The sequence below is a fragment of the Mycteria americana genome, chromosome 3 (genome assembly GCF_035582795.1).
Source record: "Mycteria americana isolate JAX WOST 10 ecotype Jacksonville Zoo and Gardens chromosome 3, USCA_MyAme_1.0, whole genome shotgun sequence".
NCBI lineage: Eukaryota > Metazoa > Chordata > Aves > Ciconiiformes > Ciconiidae > Mycteria > Mycteria americana.
The window spans coordinates 116,734,129-116,760,170 of record NC_134367.1 but is presented as its reverse complement, the minus strand read 5'-3'; the positions used below and the strand labels follow the sequence as shown (position 1 = coordinate 116,760,170).

Sequence of the window (26,042 nt, the reverse complement as noted above, 5' to 3'; positions counted from 1 at the left end):
CTCCGATTTCCCGATTGCTGACCCTGGATGTTGTAACTATGAATCTGCAGTTAAAAGTCCTTCAAGTTATTCATGTAGTTCTTCTGGGTGATCAGTGAAAGCTGGATGGGTGACAAGCTGCATAAGTGCTTTGTTCCATGTATTGATTCAGGAATAAGTGTCTGTCTGTCCAGGCAGCAACAGCATGCTATGTTCTCATGGACAAGCTAGTTACTGACTGCTGTAGCGGCTGGTTGGTTGTGTGTTTAGAGGTGATCATTTTCCTGGCCCAATGGAGACACCATTACTGGCTACATGCGGTACTTCTTAGCTAATCCAGCTCCAGCTCATGGGTGATCTGGGCACAATGATGCTTTCTTAGCCGTGAGATCTCTGACCTAGGTGCACAGCAGAGTTGAGGTGGGCAAGGTCTCTGGATTGGAAGGTCTCTGGATTAGAAGGCCTCTAGTCGAACATCTTCTCAGAGGGCCAACATCAGAGCTAAAGCAAGTTGCTCAGGCAAGCTTTGAATATCTCCAAGGATGGAGGTAGCTGGCCTCATTCTCTCACTCGGGAAAAAAAAAATAAAGCCACGTTAAAAAGGCATGACTACAGTTCTGAAAAAGAGCTGAGCTATGTGGTGCAGTAATGAAAACCTCCTTTCGCCATGCTGTATCTGAGCAGCAGTAGGAGGTGAGTGCTGGACCTGACACATCTCTGCTCCTGGAGATCTGGCGCTGGAAGTGCCCTGAAGGATGTCCCCTGTCCCCCAGCATGCCCTGCCTGGATCCCTCTGGAGCTGATTGCTGATTTTCTGGAAACAGCAAGCTCCCTTGGTCCTTGCAGTGCTGGTCGCTTGTCTGAGTCATGAGAGGGGTTTCTGCCATTTCACGTACCTAAGCACTACAGTGTAGATCGGGAATAGCAGGATTTTTGTGAGTATATTGAGGATTTCCACTGGTGCGCTGTGACTGTGCAGATTTTCAGGTTTGAAATGAATGCAAAGGTCCATGTAGGTTGTCACCAGTCATTCTTGGTGTCATCTGATCCCACAAGAGAGAAAAGGCTAGTGGAGGTAGGAGAGCTGGGAGTCCCAGCTCCTTACACCTCTGCCCAGTTCTGCGCCCATCTTCTCATGTGGCCTTGCACAAAAAAATACTTGTAGAGAAATATTCCCCTGTTCGTCTCTGTTCTGCTCCTGTCACCCTGTGCTAGACTGTGCTAACTCGTTACATATGTACCTGTCCCTGCATGAGATTGCTTACAGGGTGCCTTCCGCAGCTGGCATTTTTCTCTAAGCATCAGGTCTCTTCTTGCCCTGCCTTTGTCATTGTACAAAGCCAATTTGCTTGCCCATTGACGGGACATTCAGCCCTGTCCTGCTAGTTCCATGTCCCTGCTAGGGTCACTTGCAGGCAGGCATGTGGGTGTTCTCTCTTGCCCTTTCCAGAGATGTGCCCACAAAATGCAGGTGGGCTGGCATGCTTGTGCCAAGTACATATCAACTCCTAAGAGCAGCTATTTGCTGTCCATGACACTGAGCTGGCATTAGCAATCCCCTGGCACATGGGATACCACAAATGCCAAAAGCTTACCCAAGCTCAAAGGGAAATGGGAGAAGTCTGCAGAGCACAGCTAAATACAGAGAAACCTGGTCTGGCTAGGAAACCCCTGAGACACAAATACCTGGGGTCTGGGAGAGCTTCAGTTGGAAATGCTGTCTATATGCCCGTCCTGCTCTTATATCCTCCTACTCCAAGGTGCTCTTGGCAGTTGTCAGAAGAAGAGGCTGTGCTGGATGGCCATTGGGTCTGATCGGGTATAGCAGTTCTTCCCTTGGTGCACCATCCTTAGAGCATCACCAGCCAAGAGGACTTTTCCATGGGCTATTGTAACTAAGGGTTGTGTGGGAATGGTCTGTTAAAAGACCTTTACAGTTCGAATGAAATAGCATGGTTTGAAATTAAAACTAAATCCTGATGGAGAGGATTGGGCTTAGAGTGAGGGCAGGGATTTGTATGCTGTGTTCATGAAGATACCATCCTTCTCTTGTTGCTGCTGGTTGTCAGCAAGAGGAGAAGAGCTGGAGCTGCAATTCTGCAAGATTTATTTTATTCTTTGATTTCTGGTACATGGAAATGAGATGAAACTCATTCCCTCAGCAATTGCCTCGGCTACAGACTCAGGGAAGAGCAATTTCTGGTACAGAAATGCAGACAGTTGGATGCACCATGGATGCCCTCAGCCTTCATGCCAGAGCAGGGCTCTTTAGCTCGGGCGAAACGGACTCACACCACTGGAAGAAAAACCCCAGCAGCAGCAGTGGTTTGCTGCATACTTGCCCCATGGTGTCTTTGGGGCTCCCTGCAGCGGGCAGGGAGGAAGGCAGGAGGTCTGCCAAATCTGGTGGTTTAGGCCAACACGCAGCCTGGCTCGGCAGAGGGACCTCTAGCCCCATGCACCCAAATCTATTTGAGAGATGCTCCAGAAATTGCTCTTTTCCACCTGCAGTGTGCCAAGGGACAAGGCAGGAAAAAGGTATTCCAGCTTTTTCAAGGGCTGTGGTGTTGCACACTCATGGGGTCTTGAGCATTTGGCTTAAATACCCAGCTCCTGGAGATGTTAGATTATGGCAGAAACACCACTTTTGTCCCCAAATCAAAGCTTATTCTAGACCTCTGTGAAGATTTGAGGGACAGCTTGGAAACAGCATCTAGATTGACCCCAGATTTGCACAAGGTGAAGAAAATGTGTAATGGTTTAGAGGCTGCTTTAATCTTCTGTTTTAATCTTCTGTTTTTTCCCTCTGCCTCATGGATTTGGGGCTCCTGGTTTCTGGCTGTGCAGTGACTCAGCAGTGGGGTGCTATACAGTGTCCCTTTTGTTTTCTGTTTACACAAGTACTATCACGTCTTGTGCTGAAAGAGCCCCTGAGCCACAGGAGAGAGAGATTTAAAATGCAAATTTCAGCACGTAATTGTGCTGTCGGGACTTTGGGTCTCGGCATATTTCATCCCACTGTGTCCAGCTAGGGAAACCAAGGGAGACATCTCAGCTGCTGCACTCACCACTGCAGCCCACATTGCTCCGTGAGCCTTAGCAAGCTGTCCTGGCTCTGCCAGGCGTTCCTGGTGTGCCTCATTCGCACCATGTATTGTAATGCAAGAAAATCAGCCTCGCACAGCAACGGTTACCTCTGAAAAAGAGGACTGCAGGCAGCAGGCTTGCAAAACTGGACACTAAATGCAGCAGGAGCACAGGGCTAGATGAGGGCACCGGGAACATGGGCTGCAATCCACAGCCTGCATGGGCAGCCCCACGCTAGCTTGATGCTGCTTACATCGTCAAAGCCCATGCTATCCAGCAAATCTCTGCCTAGGAGAGGAGTGAGAAACAGAGACCATGTCAGAGGGTCCAATAAGAGCAGGGTGTCATCAGTGCACGTCCCAGATTACTGTAGAAAGCAGTCCTTACTCTAACGCAGGATAAATCGTGCAGTTGCCTGATCCTTCTTCTCCACTGATCAAACCCTGGCACATGGCCACATTTTTGCGGGACCCTGCAGAGGGGCTTTGCAGCAGGCAAAAGGCAGTGTGATGAAGATCAGGCATGCTCTAAGAATAGCCTATGTTATTTTCACATACTTGCTGTTTCTCAAACAGATGTGATCTCAAACACCATTAGGAAGAAATCCTTTTCTCTGGGATTGCAGTCTCATCCCAGGGACAAATTTGCCTCAGCAATTCTTGCTGATTGGAGATTCATCCAGAGAGCAGACTTGCCATTTGTTCCTCCCACCCTTTTTCCCGACAATCTTGTACAGCAGAAACAGCAGCAGTGCACATGTCTACCCAACACAGAGCGCTTGCTCAAACCCTAGAAAGATCACTTGGAAAACTGCATAATAGCAGCACCTGCTGGCAGTGGCACTTTAAGCCCTGAGGCCGCATTATTCAAGGAAGCCCTATTGGTGTTGGGTCTAAGCATCAGGAACAGCTTTTTTAATTGGCACCCAGGTTTATTTTTGTGAGAGAGAATTATTTTGTGGGGCTTTGAGGAAAGCCACACATGGCAAGCGAGAGCACACCCATAGGAATTTTAAGTCTTGATACCTTTGCTGCCCTCAGAATTGATGAAGGCAGCTTTTTTAATTAACTTCCCTGAGAAAGGCTTTTTTTTCATACGTGGGGGCAGGGTGCAGTGTACATTTTAATGGGAGTTGTCAGGAAAATTATTGATTTGGTTAGTAACATTTTTGAAATTGTGTCGTTCTGTTAATTCTGTCAGGTCCTCTTTGATAGCTTGGCTGAGAGCATTTTTGCATCCTTCATTAGTTTTTTAATACACGATAATTTCCCTTAACTCATCAATGCAAAGCAAGATCAGCTGCGTGCTTGGTAACCATTTTTCCTATGTACAAACCTATTGCAGCAGTAATTATAAACGGAACAAATTATTACAGATATTCATTATAAAATACAATTACACTGGGCCACACTGCATTGTTACACTTTTCACAGCCATCGCTTGCTCTTGAGTAAATGGTTTCATTATAAGCGTGAAGGGCAACCTTAATACACTTCTGACTCATAGCAAACATCACAAGAAATCATCCTGGCTGTTCCTCCAAGTGCTTGGCGGTATTTGCTCTGAATGAGAATAAAATGTCGACTCTCCTGCCAAATACATGTCAGCTTAAGAGAGGGGCTCTGGGTGGCAGTACAGACATGGAACGAGGGGAGAAAGCCAGAAATTACAGCAGCATGGCCTGAATTTCACTCCCCTAGAGCATGGCTTTCTTCCATGTTTATGGGTTTTCAGTGCTGGGACCTGCCCGGAGCAGCAGATCCTCCTTGATCATATATTAGAGCAGCCTCAGGGCTGCTCTGATTTGTGCTGGCTGCCAGTGGAAAGCACAGAGGATCTGGGGATGGGACAAGAGGCATTTCTTTGAAGGATGGGACAGACAGGCTTGGGCAGGGGGAGAACGACTGGAAAGCTTGTTTAATCAAGAGCATTCACAGGAGGGTAGTCTGTCAAGCATGGGGAAAAAGCAAACCCAACCAGGAGGTCGGCAGCAAGCAGAGGGCTGCAGACAGTCACTGCATTGCCTTTTTATCTCTTGTTGTTATTGCCTTCTTATTTCTTGTCTGGGAGAAGGTCAGAGCCAGGAAGAGGTCCCGTCCTGACAGCAATGCCATACACACATGACAACGAGCAGGGCACTCTGGGCGGGATCAGGGGCTGCTGGATTTCTGCCCCCCATCTTGTCTTTGCAAAGGCTTTGCACTGTAGGAAAGACCACAGTAGCGCTCCCCCCATGTACTAGCCCCTTGTACCCCAGCGGTTTGGTCACCTTCTGGTGAGCAGCTTTTGGCTGGGTGTTTCTGGGCTACTTACATGAGTCCCTGAAAAGAGCTGGAAAACTTCTTCTGTGCCAATTTTTTCCCCTGGTAAAGCAATTTGTTCGCTCAATTTTTTACTCTATTGGGTGCCCCAAGGAGTTAATCTCTCTGCTGGTGGCCACAGCCTCCTGCGAGGCTTTTGCCCTTCATGGTGCATGCTTTGTGGCTGTGCTCTGAGCAGGGGTTCTGCCTTCGGACCTGCCCTGCTGATGCCGCAGGGGCAAATTCAGCAACCCTGGGCCATGTGAGAAGAGAGACTTGCTGCATGACTCTCGAATAGGAGAGTACCAAAGCTTCGGGGCTTGGGAAAGGATGTGCTGCTTGCAAAGGAAAATAAAAAAGTCAAATCTCACCATCAGTGAAGCTTTCCTTCACCCTGCCCAGAAAGACCATCTTTTGCTTATGTTCCCTCCACAGAAAAAGTCCTAACTCCAGCATCCCTTTTGAGCTTGTAAATTGGAGCCTCCAAAGCCCAAACTGAGCAGCTGATCATGATGTTGTGCATGGATCTGCTGTTCCTGGCAAGACAGAGCCTCTTCTGTGCACAGGGGCTGGTTTAAGCAGTGCATCATGCTTTCAGGGGCTTGGTCTGTGCTGGTTCCCAGTGCTCGTGTCCCTGGGAGCCTATGCGGTGTGTGCAAGCTGTCAAGGGGCTGTTCTGCACCCTGGATTTTTGGAAAGGGAAGCATCTTGCTGCCCCAGGCCAAGGCACCTCTCGGGGAGGCTGCTTCAGGCTGCATCATGTCCAGCCATGGCCTCTGGCCATGCTGGGGAGGATGGCACCCTGCGAGCTGCTGGTGCTCTGACCCTGTGGTCTGTGCTCATCCTGAGGCAAGCTCGGCCCATCAGCTCCTGCTCTTTGCTTTCAGCTGCCCCTCCAGCCTGTGCTACCAAACCCACTGTTTGCTGTCCGCAGCCCCCTTCTCCTGCCATTTTCACCCTCCTCCTCCTCTCCCTGTCTCCCCTCCTCCCTTTTCTCCCCTTACTCTTGAATCTCTATTTCTTCTTCTCTGTTCCAGCAAAACGATATCAATCAAGGTGATAGATGATGAGGAATATGAGAAAAACAAGACCTTCTACCTAGAGATCGGGGAGCCCCGGCTGGTGGAGATGAGTGAGAAGAAAGGTGGGGGATGTGCTCCGGGGCTGAGCCCAGCCTGTGTGTCCCTGTCTGGCTCTCTCATGCCTGGCACCTGCAACACCGAGCTCACATCCCCAGCGCCTATGGAAAAGGGCAGGAGAGAGGATGTTTCCCATCCCCCGTGAATTCAGCCTTTCCCCAGCCAACCAAGGTCCAACTGCGGCCGGGTGACGGGGATGCTCCTGCCCTTCCCCATATGCCCCAGAGAGGATGTGCAGCCGCTTCCCCCCACCCGACCATCTCCGGCACCACGGCACCCAGGCGGATGTGAACTGCATGCGTGTGTGATGCCAATCATGTGTTTGCCTTTGTCTTGTGTTCCCACAGGAAATTCATTACCCTTAGAGTACTTGACCGTGAGGAGTATGAGAAAGAGTGCAGTTTCTTCCTTGTGCTTGGGGATCCGGTGTGGCTACGACGAGGAGTGAAAGGTGTGAGAGTAAAACCAGACCAGCTCTCGAGACGCTGCCGTCCGCTTTCTCTGTGTCTCCCTACTCTCACACTCCTTTCTCCTCGCACTTTGGCTCCTGGCCATTTTGCCCTCCCTCCTTCGAAGCTTGGCCACTGCACCTTTTTGCTCTGTTTTCTTTCCTCTTTCATTTCGGGAGGGCTCCGTCTCGCTCACGAGGGCCCCCTGGGAGCAAGGCGCACTCCCGGGAGGGCCCCGGAGCACCCGGGCAGGGGACGATGAGCATCGCCAGCCCCCAGAGACATTTTGAGAGTGCTGCCCTGCCACATCGCAGCTACACCTTCATTTAATTGAGTAGAAAATTCAGTCTCAAGAAGTAAAAAGGCGACGCTGCTTCATTTTTATCGGAAGATAAAATAGCCTTCACTTGAAATAAAATGCATGGCCAGAGCAGTAATTTTAGCCTTTTTATACTGGCACTAGGATCTGAAAATAGCTGAGAATCATGGCACAAGCAGGTAATACCATAAGATGCAATCAGTCTAGGAGAAATCAGGTTATACTCAAATAAAGGTTCATGGCTCTGCACTGGATAATAGCTTCTCATAGGAATAACAAAAACAATTTCCTCTTTCATCACATTTCTAAACCAACTGCAAACCTTCCCAAAAAGACAGAGTTCACTTATTTTTCTGTGCATTTTTTTCTGCTAGGAAATTAAGTGAAAATTAATGGCAGCAGCTAATTCTGCATGCTATTGGTGGCTGAGCAAGAAGCAGTTTTAGAGTTACTTAAGTTAATTAGTTTCCCTACAACAGACCCTTATTAAGGCCTTTGTAAAAAATTGGCAGCAGCATTTGGTCTGTCTGCCTTGGAGCTGCTTTCCAATTTTTGGGACATAAGCTCTCCCTTCAGCAGGCATGGCATTGTAATATATTATTTGTTCAGGACAGAGAGGGCCCCCAGCAGTTCCCCCACTGAGTGGGGACATGCTGCTGTATTTCAGGCTAAAAACACATCCAGCAGCAATGCCATGTTCCCCTTCAGCACAGGTGCCATCTACGTCAGCTGCATCATCCCCTCCATCAGATTTCCTGCTGGTTTATGTGACTAGCTAGCAGAAGCAGGGCTGAAAAATCAGACACACTGGCATGGCCCAGGCTCTGCAGGTGGGATGCGTATCATTAAATGGCGCTGGTGGCATCTATGGAGAATAACCAGTGTTGCCAGGATAAAGTGACACATGGACAACTCAACTTGGTGGCTCCAGCTTTGCTCAGCTTCACAGGAACCAGCATGGGCTCAGCCTTGTGAGTCTGGCAAGAGCAAACATGCTTTCCAGGCCCCAGGTTTGAGAATCGTGGTACCAACTCATGAGATCCCAGCTGAAATTTTTAATTAAAAATAAAAGGAAAATGAAAGTTCCTCATCTTCCTGGTCACAAGATAATTGAGGAAACCTGAGGGAAGCTCAGCTTTGCAAACTCACTAGCTGGAAGGCAAGTCAAGATTTTAAAGGATGCTATTTGCTGCTTTGGCCGTGCAATGTTTTTTTTTTAACTTGGTTTTTGTGCTTGGGTTTGTACAAGGGGCAGCGAGGCGGGGCGAGCTGTGTGCTTGGCACCCTGGAGACAAGAGCATCTCTGAAACGTCACCCTTGGGCCACGTAGCCATGGTGGGGTCCCCGCCTCAGGGGCCAGAGACCCACCAGTGCACTAAGGGAGAGACTTTTTGTTTTGTTTTGGAGACCTAAAATGTTGAGCGACAAGATCCTTGAGCCAAGCCTCGCCACAGACTTTTCTTCTCTTGTATACGCCAGAAGCGCAGCTGCCTGCTGGAGCTATTGCTCCCCATTAGGCAGCTGGAGGAGGTCAAAGCCAGTAGCCGCTGCACATGGGACATCTTGTGTCCTCCCCCAGGGCAGAACTGCCTCTGAGACCAATGGAAGATCTTGCACATACAATTCAAAGGGGAAAAATGAATTTTTGGAGTGTGCCTTTTAATCCCATATCCACCCCATGTATGCAATAGTTTTTATTTTAAATCCACAATCCCATGAAACGTTTCTGTTCCTTTATTTTTAGTGCCTTTCTCTCAACACTAATGGTATCCTGCAGCTTTACAGATCTGAAATCTCTGCCCTGGGATCTGGAGTCTTTCTGTGGATATCCCTTTTGATTTCATTATTCATTTACTTCTCTTCTTCTGTGTTTGTCTCTGTCTGTCTCCTTCACAGCCCTGTTGTTGAATGAGCTTGGTAAGCACGCATTCGTTTTTCTTTTCCATTTTTCCAGTTTGTCTGCATATTTTTGAAAGACAGTTGATTTTGTTTGACATTTTTCTTTGCTCATGACATTGTTTTTTAGGGTGGTCAGAACTATTTAAGTAAGCTTAGGTATCTAATGCCACATCTTTCCTTGGAGTAGAGCCCCAAAGTCACTAACGTTAACGAGCAGTAACCCACTGTGGCAAGGAGCATTTTTCAGGAGTGGTGTTGTTACAGCCATAGTAAACCCACTGACACCCCGAGTTACAAACCTGTGCCGTGCTAATTAACCCATCGCCTCTTACACTGGCATGGCAGAAACAGGATTGCCTGGCAACTAAGGGATGCTTGTGGCTGGGCAGGAAAGTTGGCCAATCCTTTTTGAAGAGACAGTACAAACTTTGCCTCCAGTCTTGGGGAGATTTAGAGTCCACCCAGCCTCTGAATTTCCTTGCTGGCCATCCCCAGGATAGGGCAGCCAGGGAGGGAAGCAAAGCCACCCTCGTTCCCCAAAGCACGCCCAGCCCCAGGGCAGGCTCGCACTGGTTTTACCCACTCTGCAGCATATATTAGATACTGGGGGGTGGCAGCTTGCAGATGTGGGTTGAAAAGCCTGTGTTCAGGTCTCTCTGCACTATCACTTGGGTGCGTGTTGGGGAGCAGCCCCCCATGTCCACAGTCCCCAGCCATGGGGCAGGGAAGAACCACCATGTTCCTGCGGGCTGCAGGGTGTCCATGTTGCTGTGCCGATGCTAATCTGCTCTCTCTCTCTCTCTCTCTCTCTCTGTGTCTCATTTTTGGTTTCATCTAGGTGGCTTCACCATCACAGGTATGGATTTCTGCTCTCCCTCCATCCCCCCCTTCCCTCTTCTTAATGGCCATAATACTCACCCTGCTCTTTCCTCTTGGTTTCCTCTTTGCTTTTGTTCTGTCCTGGAGGGAAAGTCTGGAAGGGTAAGAAGATGCCGTGCCGCTGCCCTGCTGCCCTGGCCGGTCACGCTAACACCATGTCCTCTCACAGAGTGCTCTGCCTGCCACACACACCTAACCCTCACCTCGGGGAGGCTAAGCCATCACCCCTGAAGTGACAGGCAGCCCCCCTCCATCTCTTGGAGCAGGGGGTCTTCTCCACTTGGTCCAGCCTTCCCCTCCCTGCTGCCCGCACAGGGTGTGTGCACAGGGCTCTGCATGGCACGGAGAGCCTGTCCTCACTCCCCAGGCAGCAGCCAGGGTGCCCGAGCACTGCGGAAGGTGCAGGACCCCATGGCGGCTTCAGGCACGCAGCCCCTGCCCTTCCCACCAGTGAGACGCGGCAGCAGGGTTTGATCATCCGTCATTAGCCAGCCAAGCATCTGTCATTAGGCCAAGCACTGCAGGGAGAGAAGGTCCCAGGCCCCGCACATTGCAGAGCAGCCCCTAAGGAGCCCTGGAAACAATAATTCAGATTAATGAGGCTCTGGCTGCAAGGCTAGTCCCTTTGACCAGCAGGAGGAGAAGGGCTTTCCCGCAGTGTGGTGCAGACGAGGGGCAGCCAGCAAGGGAGTGACACTAACCCTGTGTGAAGTACGAGTAGAGTTTACTAACTGCACAGCGGCAGTTTGCACGGGGCGTACAGTCCCTCCTGCTGATCTCCTGCTGATCGCTTTGATAGGCAAACCTGTCTTCAGGAAGGTCCAGGCTAGAGATCATCCTCTTCCTTGCACCGTGATCACCATCCAAGGTACCTGCAGCGTGACACCCAAGGGCCGTGGCGGTCTAACATGGAATGACTGGGGTGTTTGCTTACTGACGGTTTAACTCCTGTCTCCAGTGAATCCAGCCCTTTTTAGCCCTGATGTCCTTCTGCTCATCCCTGGGGTGGACTGGAAGGGCGTTCATTGGGGTCTGCACAGGGACAGTGACAAAAGCTGCCTGGGGTTCCCATGCCCCAAAGGTTGCACAGATGCCAGTGGAGGTGCAGACCTGCTCCATTGCTCTTGTAGTCTCTCCGTTGCCTCCTCTCTCAGGGTTTGGGGCCAGGCCATGCCCTGTGGATGGCTCCTCGCACCTGTATGGCCCAGCACTATTTCCTCCAGCCCCACCATCGCAGTAGGAGTTTCATGCTCTCTGGCTGCCAGCCCCCTCCCCAAGGTAAAGCCCTGCTCAGAAGGAGGCAGAGCCAAGATCTTATACCCGTCTCAGCCCTGGGGCTGCTGGCAGCTCTCTGGTTGTAACAGGCTGATGGAAATGTCCTGACCATGCCCCGATGCAGACCTGGAGAGCTGGGAAATGGAGCAGCCTTAGTGATGATCTGTCCCCTCCCAGCATCCCTGTGGGAGAGGCAGCAGGTACCACGCGATAAGCTATTCCCCAGCCCTGAGGATGAACTGGACTCCTTCTGAGGTTGGACAAGTTGCAGACCTCTTTCTAGCATTTCCCAGCAAAACTACCTTGTCTATTGCTCCGTGACCTCCTTCTTCTCAGCTGCTCTGTCGTTCACGCTCCCACCCAGAGGCTTCCTGACCTCCCCCTCAGATGGGAAGCCAGCTCCAGAGAATGACCAGCTGTGCCTGGCTCACCGACGGGCTCTTTGCTTTGCAGAGGAGAATGAAGAAAAGCAGCCACTGACCAGCAAGGAGGAGGAAGAGCGTCGAATCGCAGAGATGGGGCGCCCAGTCCTGGGGGAGCACACCAAGCTCGAAGTCATCATTGAGGAATCCTACGAGTTCAAGGTACTGTCCGCGTCCCCTGTCCCTGTTCTTCTTGCCCTCCAGCTGGGGACCCTCCTTTTGGGTTTGCACAGCATTGGCAAGCACATATTCATGGCATCACAGCAAAGCAAGGCACCACAAGGTCTCAGAGCAGGACCAAGGGACACTTTGAAAGGTTGCTGAGCCAAGGCATGATGAAAGAGTGAGGGTCACTCCGGTGAGATGGCAGTGGGTTAAAATACACTCTGCATCTTCACTCTGTCCATTAGCCCACAGCCATGGTCCTTGGGGAATGATCCCAGACTTTCCGTTCCACTCACAGACTGTTTGTGGTTATCATTATACAAGCACATCAGTCTGGTGAGCCTAAGAGCTGACTGGGCTCCAAAATGCTGCAGGGTGCTTTAAAATATAACCTCGTTCTCACAGTGATATGCTACACCCAGGTCCTATTTACAGGCGGTCTTTGGTGAGCCCTGAGCCTGGGGCTCCCAGTGCAAAGGGCTGATATCCTAAATGCAAGTAATGGTTGAGAAGCTAAGCTGCTGTGAATGCGTGTGCCAGACCAAGAGCTGAAAACTGGCCATTTCATTACCTTTTCCATTTTTCTGTAGTATAAAAAATAACAGATGACCCTTACTGTGTCACAACGGTGGCTGCCTCCCTTCCATGGTTTTGCTGCCTGCTGTCAGTGTGCGTCTGAGGCATCACAGCGTGCAGGCAGCCCTCAGGCTGCCTGCCCAGGAGCATCTCCTACCCGCCACTGCCATAGCACCTTCCCTGCCGGCACTGAGCTCCAGTTCCTGAGCAGCACAGAGAGGTAGAGCCCAGCTCTATGAATGGGCCTTGATCAAGACCCAGTTAGTGCTTTGAAGCAGCCCAGTAAAAATTCTTCCCGAGGCACTGGGAACAACAGGAGCTATGGCACCTCAGCACTATTTGCTGTTAAACCTTTGCTGAGATGGTTCAAACTCCCATCATGAGCAGGTTTCAAAAGGTCTTTTTGAGCGGCAGTGAGGGGAATTGTAAGTACTTACATTTGCTTTCACTGCTGGGGCTCTTGACCTGAGCTTAAAATCTACTAAGCTTTTTCCATAAGTGCATGGCTGTAAGCACTAGCGCCGGTGGGTTTTAGCCCAGCATCTCTAGCCCAATAGCCCCTAATTCTCTCCTCTGCATCTCCATCCACAGAACACAGTGGACAAGCTCATTAAGAAGACGAACCTGGCCCTAGTGGTTGGCACAAACAGCTGGAGGGAGCAGTTTATTGAGGCTATTACTGTCAGCGCGGGTGAGTTTGGACCACAGCTCCAGGTGAATTACGATCAACCTCGCTTGTGTCTTGGCTTGGCTGTATCAGTAATACAGACCGTCATGGAGCAGCAGGAGGCAAAACAGATGGCGGAGTTATTTACAGAGTCTGCATAAATAAGACAGCTGATTAAACCCTTTCGTGAGATCACCTTGTCTGATGTGTAGGAAACCTCCTGCATTAAGTGTGTCTGTAGCACCCAGCAGAGAAACACCCTGGCTATTACCAGACGGCAGAGAGGAAAATTCATTTCAGTGAGAGAGATCTGGGAGGCGAAAGCAATGTTTAAATTCAGAGCAGCATAAATGATGCTGGTGTGAAGCAGCAGTGCTCCCCATCTCTGGTGCTCCCCATACTGCTGCAGTGAGGACAATGCGGTAGCGAGGGTGCCAAGCCTTGAAGACAGCCACTGAGTCCCCCTCTCCATGGGCCAAAATTTGCCCTTGACCCCCTGCTTCCAGGAACTCCTGCTGCTCCAGCCAGCTGTGGCTGCAGGTTATGACTCAGCAGCCCAATAGCTGCAGCAGCATGTTATATCTGTGATCGTATCTGATCATATCTTCCCTCTCTTGGAGAATTTTCTTTCCCTCAGAAATGCCCTGTTGTACTCTTCTCACAGGCGCCAGTGCCATGTTTACCAGTATGCCCAGTATAAGATATATTAGCATTCCCACATCTGTGGAAGATGAAAGAAAGAAGGTCTCCTCCAGATGTGGTTTTAACAGTTGGAGACGCTATAACTCACTGGCTGGCTGTTACAACCTCACAGCCCAGCCTGGACTGCGTGTGTGCACGCATTAGGGCAAAATCAACCAGCTTAAATTAAATCACTGGGGAAGGCAATTTGAGCTCATCTGGCTAATTGTGCATTGCAATGCATGGAGGAACACTCATACTTCCTACCTCGAGCTCTGCTGTACAGGGTAACCTCTGCCCAGCACAAAGTAATTAAAAGTGATGGCCGTACCATTTACCCTCCGCCTCTGAAAATGAGGACAGGACATTGTGCAGCAGCTATCTCCTCAAATTGTGATCCCTCCTCTTGTAGCATAGTTATTCTTAGAGCCTCCAGCCAAGAGCCTCCCATTACTTCAGATACAGAATGAACATATCATGCAAGACAATCCTTGCTGCAGGTTTTGTAGCTAATACAGCTAAACTAATCTATGCCAGAATCAATTATTTAATTGCATTCCATATTAAAGCAAAGATAATCACTGATACTCGGATCCCATCTCTGTGACACATGTAAAGACTGCAGTGTGAAAGCCCCGTTGCCACCGTGTCTTGAATATACAGCCACCATCAGTGCTAACAGGATGATTAGCAAAATTGTAATAAATGTGGTATATTCCGGTGGACATGAGCTGTCCCTTGTGGTTGGGGAGCATTATTTTGTCTCTGAGCTCTGGACTTGCTTTTTGCCAGGATTCAGCTCCTCAAGCTTTGTGCCGAGCAAGTTAAAATGCCTCAAACACTGGAGTTTGGGTTTGAGTTTTTCCCTGCAGCCCACCATGGAGAGCAGGGGAAAGGCGCACATTCCCACTTCAAAATGTAACATCCCAGCTGAGAAAAGAAACATTAAAACCCTATTTCCCACCCAGTGAGCAACTGGCAGCAATGCTGGCAGGGAGGCTGAGCGATGGAGCAACAGGAGGTCAGGTCTGTGGAAGGGCAGTGCAGGTGCAGGCAAGACTGTACCACACCACGCCACGCCATCCCATGCTGTCCATGGGGCTGAGCTGGAGCCTCTCACGCATAGCTGCCTTCAGTGTGCACCCAACAGCCCATAAAGTTTCTTCCACAGCAAAAACATCCTGGGGTTTGTGAGCCTGTTCCTGAATGTACCCCTGGGTCACCATCCGACCTCACTCTGTGTTTCAAGTCACCTCCACAGGATCTGGCCAGCTCTTCAAAAGAGAGATGTTATTGCTGCTTAACAAAATGATAGACAGATCTGGATGAGTGTTATGACAGTGGCACTTGTTCATTTTTCAGTCTGTTTTACCATCTCCATAAAGATTTAGATCCATGACAGTCCTGCTGCCATGCAGCTTGGGAGAGGATTAAAATACCTGCTGCAAAATTACAGTGTGAGCACAGCACAGTGTATCCTGCCAGTACCAGCCTTTGTGCAACGAGCAAAAAAAATAGGCCAGCATAGGCTTCCCAGGCTGAAAAACTGTTCCTTATCTCCACGACAATGCACAGGAATAGGGTGTTTATATCTGCCAAAATAGTAACACCATGCCACTGGTTAGCTACTGTTTCTGCCATAGTGAGTTTGAAGCTTTAAAGCCAAGCAACACATAATTTTCCATCAAGTTATTGTAGAGACACCAAGTTTCCCACTGCCTCTATCTTATGTGTTGGTCTTGATCTGCAAAGGTGCTTTGAAGACAAACAATGTGTGCAAAGCTGCACCCCAACAGGGTGCTGAGTAGGACTTTTCCCTGGTTAGTCATGGCTTTATTTAGCTAAATATTGAAAACGTCCAAAGATTATGTCCATCAGTGAGGGTATGTGTCCCAGGGCTGCACCACCCTCCTGGAGGAGACGTTTCTCCTGATGTTACCATCCAAGCTGCGGTTTGTGGCCATTGCCCCTTGTTGTATCATTTGTCAGTGCAGAGGGGAGTTTTGCTCCATCCTCTCTGTACATGCCCTCCAAAGTCACTGCAGGCTGTTGCTTGGTCCTCTCCAACCTCCTCTTTTCCTGATTCACCAAGCCAGCTCCTTCCACCTCTCCCCATAGGCAACATCCTCCAGGCTCCCATCATCTTGGTGGCCGCACTGAATCCCCTCCAGCTTCACCCCAGCCCTCATGTGGGATGCCGTATCCCCTGTGTACAGACAGATATCTGCATGAGAGGTTCCTCCTGCCTTGCTCTTACTGTCTCCATCACTACCATCTCCCCTGCAGCTGCATCTCTGCTGAAAGCCCCAAGGATGTCAGGAGAATGCAGGGTTTACAGGTACTGGAGCTGGGCCAAACCAAGAGCGGGTTGACTCCCCTTATAGGTTACCAAATCTCTTGAGAGTGATCACAATCTGGGTGATCCCTGGGCCTTTTCCTTTTCTTGCTCCTGTGTGCTGCGTGCGCTCTCTGCAGGACCACAAAGAGGAATAGCCAAGAGGTGAAACTTCAGTGCACAGGGTTTGGCTTCCGCTTTCCCAGGAAGGATGCCATGTCTTGATCCCCCAATTGGCTTTTCATTGCCACCTTTGCGATGAGGCAGAAAGCAATTATTGTTATGAGCAGCAACAGAGCAAACAGCTCACTAGCAGCTTCCCCCAGTAACTCTGTGGTCATGGCACAGAGCCACCATTTGAACATGGGGTTAATTGATACCCACATATTGGTACACAGCGTACAGCAAGACCATTTTATTCTCCCTGTGGGAGGCTTTATACATTTTGTTATTCAATCAAACATCCACATTGTGAAGGAAGATGTGAAAGGAGGAATGTTCACCCTGGCCAGCAGTGGGGCAGATAAAAACAGCACAGTCTCATGCAAAAGCTTATGCCAGCTTGATCAGTACTGTGGCTGCCAGAAGTAGCTTTTTCCAGGCACAGAGCCATCATCCCCTTAAACCCAGTGTCTGGCAAGATGGGACCTTGTCCCCTCTCCCACTGCGGTGGAGCAGAGCAGAGGCTCAGGTTTCACTGGGTGGTCTTGGCTGCTCTGGGACTTGGCCCCTTTTTTCTGCCATCCTGAGGTGTCCTCCTGGGAAGGAGAGCCAGGCTCACTCATGCTGTCTGACAGGGATGGACTGCACATTGCGTCCTCCCCTTGGTAAGGAGCTTCTTCCAACAGCCATGCAGGGAGATCTGGTGGTCCACATCCTTGGAGGGAAAAAAATGCATCAAAGACAATGACAAATCACCAACCTGAGTGCAAGGGATGTCTTTAACACAACTCGCAATGGCCTTGGAATCCCCAACATCCATGACTTAGAAACACATCCTTGTTCCTTGAGGGCAGAAGGAAGGCTCCCACTGATTTCATTGGGAAAGCGTCACCTCCCCTTCATGCCCAGTGGTGGTTCAAGCACGAGCTGGAGGAGTTTTTGACTGTGCCATAACTGGCGTTGTGCACTGTGCCAGGCTGGGGGAGCTCCGCATTCACCATGCAGCCCGCCCAGAGGACAGGGTCGCCAGTGGGCTCGCGAGGTGCCTCGTCAGAGGTGCTGGAGTCAGGCAGGAGGTCACCAGCCCCGAGGGGCTCGCTGGCGGGGTCAGCCCTGCACGATGGATGCCATCATGCAGGGCTGGAAGCTGGATGCCAAGAGGCTCCAGGCTCCCTGGAAGCTGGAGGCTTTGGAGAGACAGGTGAGGCGCTGACAGCTGGAGCAGGGAAGCAAGAAACTGAGACACCTGCCTGGATCCCCATGGCCCTGCCAGGACCAACAAGATGAAGATGTGCTGGGCCAGTGCCGGGGGAAAGGTCCAAGGAGCCAGGGGAGGGGGCCAGGACAGTCCAACCTCTGCTGAGCTCTTTCTCTGCGACCCACAAGAGAGCTTCTGGGTATGAGCCAGCCTGCATGTCCACGGGGCATGGCTGTGGATGCATAACTCCCCAAGAGCCTTTGGGGGCGTGCAGCAGCTGGCACTTGGGGGCTGAGGGCCCCTGGGACATCAGGCAGGATGGGCACAAGGACTCAGGTCCCCAGCTCCCCGTCTGTGCTAGGGACCCAGGTCTTGCAGGTGCTGCAGGGGCCACAGCTGTGAGCAGTGGTGCACTGTGCGGGGCCGAGTGCTCAGCACAGCACCAGGATAGCCAGGGTCCGACCCACACAATGTGCCTGGTGAGCAGAGATGGGGCCAGGACTGCTGGCAGGCTCATGCTGGGAAAAAGACCCCTGCAAGGCATTAACAACAGATTGGTGAGAAGTGAAGCACTGACCTGGACCAGGGACAGAAAGAGAAGGAAAGTGCATTTTTGCTGTGACAAATGATGCCCCATAGCTGGCTCATGGCCTGGGGTGCTTGACAGCTACCTGGAAGGGGTGCAAATGGGAAAGCATTTTCATGTGCAGGGGGTGCCCACTGACCTTGGTCAGACCAGACTGAAAGGAATGGGCTGCCAGAGCTCATAGGAAGGCACACGAAGTCAGTAGTGACAGACCAGGGAGGTTTTAGGGCAGGTATTCTTCATGGTTGGATCCTGGTTTGCAGAAAAGGTGAAGCGCCAGAGCTAGCAGCTCAGCAGCCACAAAAAAACAGCCGTCTTTCCGGAGAGCTGGAAGCAATCACAGGTGCTTGTGAAAAGTGGCTCAAAAAGAGCTTCCTTAGAGGAGTCTCTGTGAGGCTCTTGTTGAGCTCTTCACAGAGACTCTTGTGGAGTCTCTGTGAGGCTCATGTTGCTCTTGGTGGGTTTGCCCACCCTGATCGGCTCCAACCAGCATGAGGCCAGTCATTTCCCATGTCTTCTGGGGAAAGGGCTCCTGAGCAGGAGCTGAGTCCCAGAAAGCATCTGGTCGTTAAACCCAGGCAGAGGTGCTGGCATGAGGCTCTGCATTTTCTGAAGTGCAGGTTGGTTTTCAAGACCAATGCCTTTGGAGGGTTTTTCTGTGTCATGGGAAGGGGCCAGGAAAGGCCATTGAGCCCCTCTGATGATTGCCCAGAAAATAAGATATTTGGATGTCAAGGCCTTCTAGGGCCAAATCATGAGACACAGCATTTGGGGGGCTGCAGTATGCACAGGAGCTTTGCCCAAACTCCCCCAGGATGGGCGAGTCTAATCAGGCACTGATGGTTTTCTCCAGGGGAAGACGACGATGACGATGAATGTGGGGAGGAGAAGCTGCCCTCCTGCTTCGACTACGTGATGCACTTTCTGACCGTCTTCTGGAAGGTCCTTTTTGCCTTCGTGCCCCCGACAGACTACTGGAATGGCTGGGCTTGCTTCGTTGTCTCCATCCTCATGATTGGCCTCCTGACAGCTTTTATTGGCGACCTAGCATCCCACTTTGGCTGCACCATCGGCTTGAAGGACTCAGTCACCGCAGTCGTGTTTGTAGCACTGGGGACATCAGTGCCAGGTAAGGACAACAGCAGGGTTTGTTGTAAAGGTCCATCTCTGCCCAGTCTGAGTTTGGGTTTGGGCTGAGAAAGCTGGGCACAGTGAGGTCCTCGGCTGTGCTCTGCAGGACCCCTGAGGACGGATTTGAGGTGTATGTGGAAGTTGTTTTTCAGTCTCAGATGGGCTGGGAGGATCGAACCAGGATGTGGATTCAGACCCCTGGAAATTATTTCAAGGACTTTCCCCTTGCAAAGACAGTGAAGTATCTATTTCTGTGGACAGCCTCTGTGGCATCCACTCTCACAGTAGGAAATTGGTCTTTGATTAAAATGTTGCCTGTGCTGGCAGTCCTGCATTTTCTTTCTGAGCATCTGCTCCTTTAACCTTGCCTCCCAGGTGAGTTAGGTGCTAGTCTGTACTCAGGGCACTCTGCCCAGCACAGACACTGTTGTGTGAGACCAGGTTCAGCTTTGATTCAGATGGATCAAGGTGAGGTTGCTGAGCTGGGGGAGCTGCTCAAAATGCGACTTGTGAAGCCCCTAGAAGGTCCTGGTCCCACAAATGTTTGGAGACGTGTCTCTGATCAAGTGGGCACCCAGCCTCAGAGACAGCAGAGACTGAAGACTGACCAGGGAGAGAAAAAAACACAAGTTTCCATAGCTACATGCTACTTTGTCCTCCCAATGCACATTGACTTGCTGCAACCCAGCCTCCTTTTCTGCTGGCTCAGCAAAGGGCCAGTGCAGTAGAGAGGGTGGTGCCAGTGACATGGTTGCTCTGGGAAGCCCAGTGTCAGCTTGTGTGAGAGGGCCTGTGCCTTTCACTCACCTTCTCCCATGGGCTGTGCTGGCCAGGCATGGCCTGGTTCCCGGACAAGGGGCTCTAACCCAACCTGACCACCCCCCCGTGTCAGTCACACCTTTCCTCACCACCAGGTGACTTCCAGTGATCAGCACTCCGGTGCTCGAAGATCTTGAAATTGTCCTAACGCTATCAGAGCCCAAAAAAGAAGCAGCAGAACCAAAAGGAAGAACAGATTTGGGCAAGGAACAGAAGAAGGAGCATTTTTTAGACCTCCGGCACATTTACGCGTGAGGTTTGTAGGGCTATCTCACACCCTTGACAGCGAAAATCTTCCCTCCTGCGTTTGTCGACAAAAGGTGGCATTTATGAAGTTCTTTTTAGGATATATTTGGCTACTCTTGTTTGAACTAGCAGGTGCTCCCAGACTATGTCGTGTTAGCTGGGTGCTTTGGCTCCTCCACACTGGGGAGGTGCAGGGTGCTTTCCAGGAGGCAGACAGGCATCAGACGAACGTGCAGTGAAATCAAGACTGACAGGGGCCTTTCCTGCATTGAAAGCACCGCTCAAGCTTGAAGAAGTGCACGTGGTTGTTTCCACACTCTGGCTGGTGCTGGCAGTGTGCCCCAGATGTGCCCTATCCCTCCTCCCGCAGTGGCAGCTGCAGCGCCACAGAGGCATCAGCACTGTCCCACAACCCCACTACTGCACTGTGACCAAGGCTGAGACCAAGGGGAAATGCCTTTTCCTTCTCTCAGCAGTCAGATGCATTTCTGTGGGAGCTTTTTTTAAAAAATAAAGCAGCCTCGTGATGTCTTTGCTGCAAATGGCCCCTCTCACTGTGCTTATAGGCGCCCAGCCCCTCCTGTTATGTGAAAACTGGTTCTTCATGCCAGGCTGCACTTCGCTGTCTCCCCTTGGTGCCCCACTGGGAAGGAGTGTAAAGGAAACTCTGTAGAATTAAAAAACATGAAATCTGACCTCACCGTTTTCTTTTTCTGAGCCACACTCTGCTGGCTGTACCCAAGGTGATCTGGGAGCGCAGATGTGTTAAGGATTCATCTTCTCATCATTAGCTGACAGTGCTCACCTGGACAAAACCCAGGTGCTAATCCCCCCTCCTGCTCACCCACCCCTGCAGATCCAGAGTGGGTTTGGATGTAAAATCAGCACTTCCCTATGGTGCAGAGCAGCATTGTGCTGGTCTACTCGACACAAGATCTTCCATGTAAAAGGCCAGCTGAGTTTTATCACAGCTCTTTTGCCACCAGTATTAAAGCTAGTGGAGCACATGGGCAAGCATACACCCACCTGCATGGTTTTTCTCCCTAAGGTGTGAAAGATGACCACTTGTTTACCAAAGTGTCAGGATCTGCACAAGACACTGGACTTTAGTGAGGTAAAAGGTTTTGGAGAAACATCATTAAAGAAAACACAGAAACACAAATACAAAACTTCAGTGGACCTGGAGGACAGATATAAACTATTGTGGCTCCCACAAAGCTCTTCCAGCCTGTTCGGTTCTTTTGCAAGTCAACGAATTAGTGGATGTGGGAGAAGGGGCCAACACAGTGTAGTACTGGGAAGTGTTGTCTCTTGCTTGAAGCACTGTGGGGTATCTGGGGCCATACAGGGGGAAGCCCGGTATTTCTGGGCATTGAGACTTCCCTCCTGGGCGTTTCTGGACCCTGATTGTCACTCTGGCCAGATGTGCCCTTCTTTGGGAGTGCCCATAGATGGGGCTGTACCCTATCCCCTTACCCACTATCTTCATTCCCCAAGTGATGTTGTTGACATTTGTCCCCAAGCTACCTGCTGCTGTCCCTCCTTATGTGGCTGTTTGCTGAGGGTCTCTCTGTGCCATCCCTTTGCAGACACCTTTGCCAGCAAAGTAGCAGCGACACAGGACCAGTATGCGGATGCCTCCATTGGGAACGTCACCGGGAGCAATGCCGTGAATGTTTTCCTGGGCATCGGAGTGGCCTGGTCCATCGCAGCCATCTACCACGCAGCACATGGACAAGCCTTCCAAGTCTCGCCCGGTACCCTGGCCTTCTCTGTCACCCTCTTCACCATTTTTGCTTTTATCAGTGTGGGTGTGCTGCTCTACCGGCGGAGACCCGAGATTGGAGGTGAGCTGGGCGGGCCGCGGACTTCCAAGCTGCTCACATCCTCACTCTTTATCCTCCTCTGGCTCTTGTACATATTCTTCTCATCTCTGGAAGCCTACTGCCACATAAAGGGCTTCTAAAGGGACAATCAGAGATAGTAAATATATATATATATCTATATGTATCTATATAGAGTGATATATAGGTATAGATATAGATATAATGCTGTGTATAATGAACAGAGAAAGAATAAAAGATTTGCCATGTTCACACACGTGCTGATGGAAAGCGGCTTTGGAGGATCCTTTGAACTAGGCAGGACCCCAAAGCCAGCAGGACCCCTCCCCGTGCAGCGGCCCCGGCCAGGAGCCCAGCGGCAGGGCCCTCTCTGCAATTCTACCAAGAGCGGCTGATAGCCACCGAGCCCTTTCCCATCGCTCTCTCTCGCCCACGGCCCCCCGAGAGGATGGATGCGAAGGCAACCGAGGCGCGTCGGTACGGGGAAGGCCAGAGTAGCTGGTGAGAAACAGAGCAGTGGGCGAGGGAAGGAGAGGAAAGCAAGGGTCCTGATCTCCAATCACCATCCGCCTGCCTTCGCCACTCAGGAACGTCCCCTCTGGCCCTGTTGGAGAGAAGCGAGAGACTGAACTGAAGACAAGGGGAAATTGGGAGCTTTCTAAGGATAGAACACAAACCATTTTCATCATTGATTTGGGATTGGTGTTTTTTTTTTGTTTTGGCTTGTGTACAACTAGGATTTCTGCCCCCACATGCCCCTTGCCTTTCCCCCTCTGTCCTTCGGGGATGCGCAGCTGCAACCTCGTGTCCGGTGTCCTAAGCTGAGGCTGCGCAGAGCGGCGGGGGCTTTCCTCCCACCTTGTCCGCCTCCTTGGGCATGCTGTCGTGGTACTTGTAACATTTGCATGAATGAAATGAACCCAATCTGTATATAGCATCCTATAGCGATAGTCCTTCCAGCCATGTCGGTTGAGCATTGCAGATACAAGTGTTTTCTTTTCACCGGGTTTTATTTATTTTAGTTAGTTTAGTTTCGCCATAGGTTTTTGTTCATTTGTTTGTTTCCTCTTAGTGGGAGTAAAAGGAGGGAAAGCTGTCCCGGTTTATTGCTCTGTGCGTGGGTCTACGAGAAGCAATAACAGCCACATAGATGTAGGTTTTCAGGGGAGGAAAACCCACACCCCAGAGCCTGCAGGCTCTGTCCCCCCACATGGCCGGGGTCCCCCCAACAGCGGCTAGTCCAGGACATGCTGAAACCGGTGTGAAGGCATCCACCATCCACAGGAGGTTTTACACAAGGTCCCAGGGAGCCCAAGTGGGATGAGCAGCATCTGAGCCCAAGGGGGACGAGCATGGCTGGCTCCCAGCACCTTGCCTGCCTCTGCCTTTATAGCTGGTGGCTGCCTCAAAAACCCTTGGCCCCCTGCTATTCCCTGTGTCCCCAGAGGTCTAGTGACAGCCCCTATTTCTGAGCGTTAAGCCATCAGGATAAGTCCCCAAAGCTGGTCCTCTCCCACGGACATTTGGAGGCAGAATAATTCAGCATAATGGCTGAAGGGCCACAGGAAGCATCCCCCAGGGAAAAAGGCCACATTTTGCACTGTCCAAATCTGAAATCGACAGGAAAGATGAGACAGGGAGTTGTAACTCAGCATCACCCCCTGACTCCAGCAGTGCAGGCTGGGGTAGCGAGCTGAGCCCAGGGAGGTATGGATGTAGAGCTCTCCTGGGCGCAGCACAGGGATCACATTGTGCACTGGTGTTGAAAGATGTCTCCTTACCCTACGGCCTTTGCCAGGCTTCCTGGCATCCCAGCCAGGCAAACACCCAGCCTGCATGTCCACTGGTGAGCTCTTCCCACCCAGCTGAAAACTACATCTGACACTTGTACGGGAACCAATTGGCTGGGGGGTATTTGTACTCATTTTGAACGATCTGTGGAAATTTTAATTAACCTGTTGTAAGATTTTCTCTAGGAGTATGAAGTTGTGGGGTTTTTTTCTTCTTAAGCTTTTTTTTCACTTTTGATGGGTTTTGGGGGTTTTCTTTTTGTTTTTCATTGTTTTGGGGGAAGAATCAAACACAGGCACAGGTTGTTCAGGTTTATGATTACCTTTATGTACAATTATTTCATTTTCATCTGTTTGGCTTCATTGATTTTTCTTTGTGTGTGTTGCCCACCACTATAGGCAGTGAGTCCACTAATTGTGATGATCCTTATCAATAGTACACAATGCACAGACAAATAAAGTTTGTAATGATTCCTGATGGATCCAGTAGTACTCCTGCATATTCTCTATGGAAAACCCTTCCCTCCCCTCCCATTGTCTCCCTTACGTTGTACCCATCTCTTCTTTACTCATTGGTTTGACTTCATTGTGTTTCAGCTGCTGACAGGGGGCAACAGTGCCTCTGCACGCCCGCTCTTGCCCCTTCTCATGGCTTTCCTCCTGCTCCATCTCCATTGTGCCTCGGGCTTGGTGTGCTGTGGTACAACTGGGGCTCACAGCCACCCAGCTCTCAGGGGAATGCAGGAAACCACCCAGAGACAAAGTTGCAGTGCAACCCTTCTGGGGTCAGGAGCTGCCCCTGGGCTGGGTCCCCCGTCAGTACCAGCTTGCCCTAGACCTGGGGAGACCTGTGCATATGCCCCCAAGGTACTTAGCAGCTCTTTCTTCTTGTGTCCTCTAGTTATATAGAACTGCTTCTGCTCTTGTTCCAGCCTTACGGTGACTTGCACTAGGTTAAGCCACTAGCTAATGATAAGTGGAAATGCAAGAGATGCATACCAGGGCAGAGTCCATGGGTGCAAAAGCAGATCTGAGGTATGCCATGAGGTTGCCGAGCAAACCAGGAGCTCGGGCTGCTCTGAGCAGCTGCCTGCCCATGCCCCAGTCCAGGTGCCGCGGGCCATTTCTGACCCACATGGCTCAACGGAGCTCAGCCAGCACTGAGGAGGAGAAAAGTCTCTACATGCCCAGGGATGTTGCTCCTCCTCGTGTTTCATCCAGCATCTGTTGAGCTGTCCCCAAATAAACCCTCCCCATGATGCTTCCAAGGTCCTGCTCTGACAGCTGAACTCAAACACCAGCTCCAGAGACGGGTCCCAGGCAAGTGCTGCCTTCATCTGGTCCTCCCAGTGAGGCGTGTGTCTGAGGCACACAATCCTGGGGTCCTGTCCATGCTCCTGCCTACGCTCCTGCCCACATACCTGCCTGTCCACTGCACGGTGTCAGGATGGAACCACACAGTTGGTCAGACTGGCACCAACAGCAGTGTCTGGCTTTCGAGCTCCAGGCTAGAAACGTGCCACCAAGCAAAAAGAGAGAGGGTAGGAGGTGGTTGATTTTGTTGCAGCATGACTGTGTCTGTAGAGGCCCAGAGGCAGTAAAATTCCCATCTGCCGATGTGAGGGTGTGTGTGGCAGAGCAGGTAACTAACACACCCCGGCAGCCAGAGGATTTAACATGATCTCTGGGCTGCTTTCACACAAACCTGGCCCTTCCCCACATCCTATACTGGTTTTTGCCAGCCGTGCTGCTGCCCCACTCTCCCTGTGGGTGCTCAGCACCCTCCAGGATGAGTGCAGGTCAAACGTCAACGCTCATCAAGCCCCAGGTGAACGCAGCCTGTCACGTCTGTGTGCTTTTCCCAGGCAGTGAATTATGAAAGCGAAGCAGCTCTCCTGACCCAGTAATTACATCTACTGAAAGGTGATGTTGGTATTTTACTCTCATTTGCTTCTTCAGAATGAATTGCAGTCGCTGAAGTCATTAACAAGTCGAACAGGACTTGTGTAGCAGCTCAGTTTAACAGGCAATAAATAACTGTTCTGCTCACAGAGCTTTCCAAAGGGAATGATGGAGCATCGCTTGCTTAGGACA

The 26,042-nt window shown here is 50.9% G+C and overlaps 1 protein-coding gene across 2 annotated transcripts in view; it reads left to right on the top strand.

The window, feature by feature from the left end:
• SLC8A1 (solute carrier family 8 member A1) overlaps positions 1-24,420 on the top strand; it is a 137,206-nt gene extending 112,786 nt beyond the window's left edge. For both annotated transcript variants that reach the window (XM_075496746.1, XM_075496747.1), the window contains exons 3-8: positions 6,853-6,956; positions 10,011-10,028; positions 11,780-11,910; positions 13,081-13,180; positions 18,972-19,247; positions 21,904-24,420. In XM_075496746.1, coding sequence (XP_075352861.1) covers positions 6,853-6,956; positions 10,011-10,028; positions 11,780-11,910; positions 13,081-13,180; positions 18,972-19,247; positions 21,904-22,280 — 1,006 coding nt within the window. In that variant the 3' untranslated portion in view covers positions 22,281-24,420. The remainder of the gene's footprint in view (positions 1-6,852; positions 6,957-10,010; positions 10,029-11,779; positions 11,911-13,080; positions 13,181-18,971; positions 19,248-21,903) is intronic.
• Positions 24,421-26,042: the final 1,622 nt, after the last annotated feature.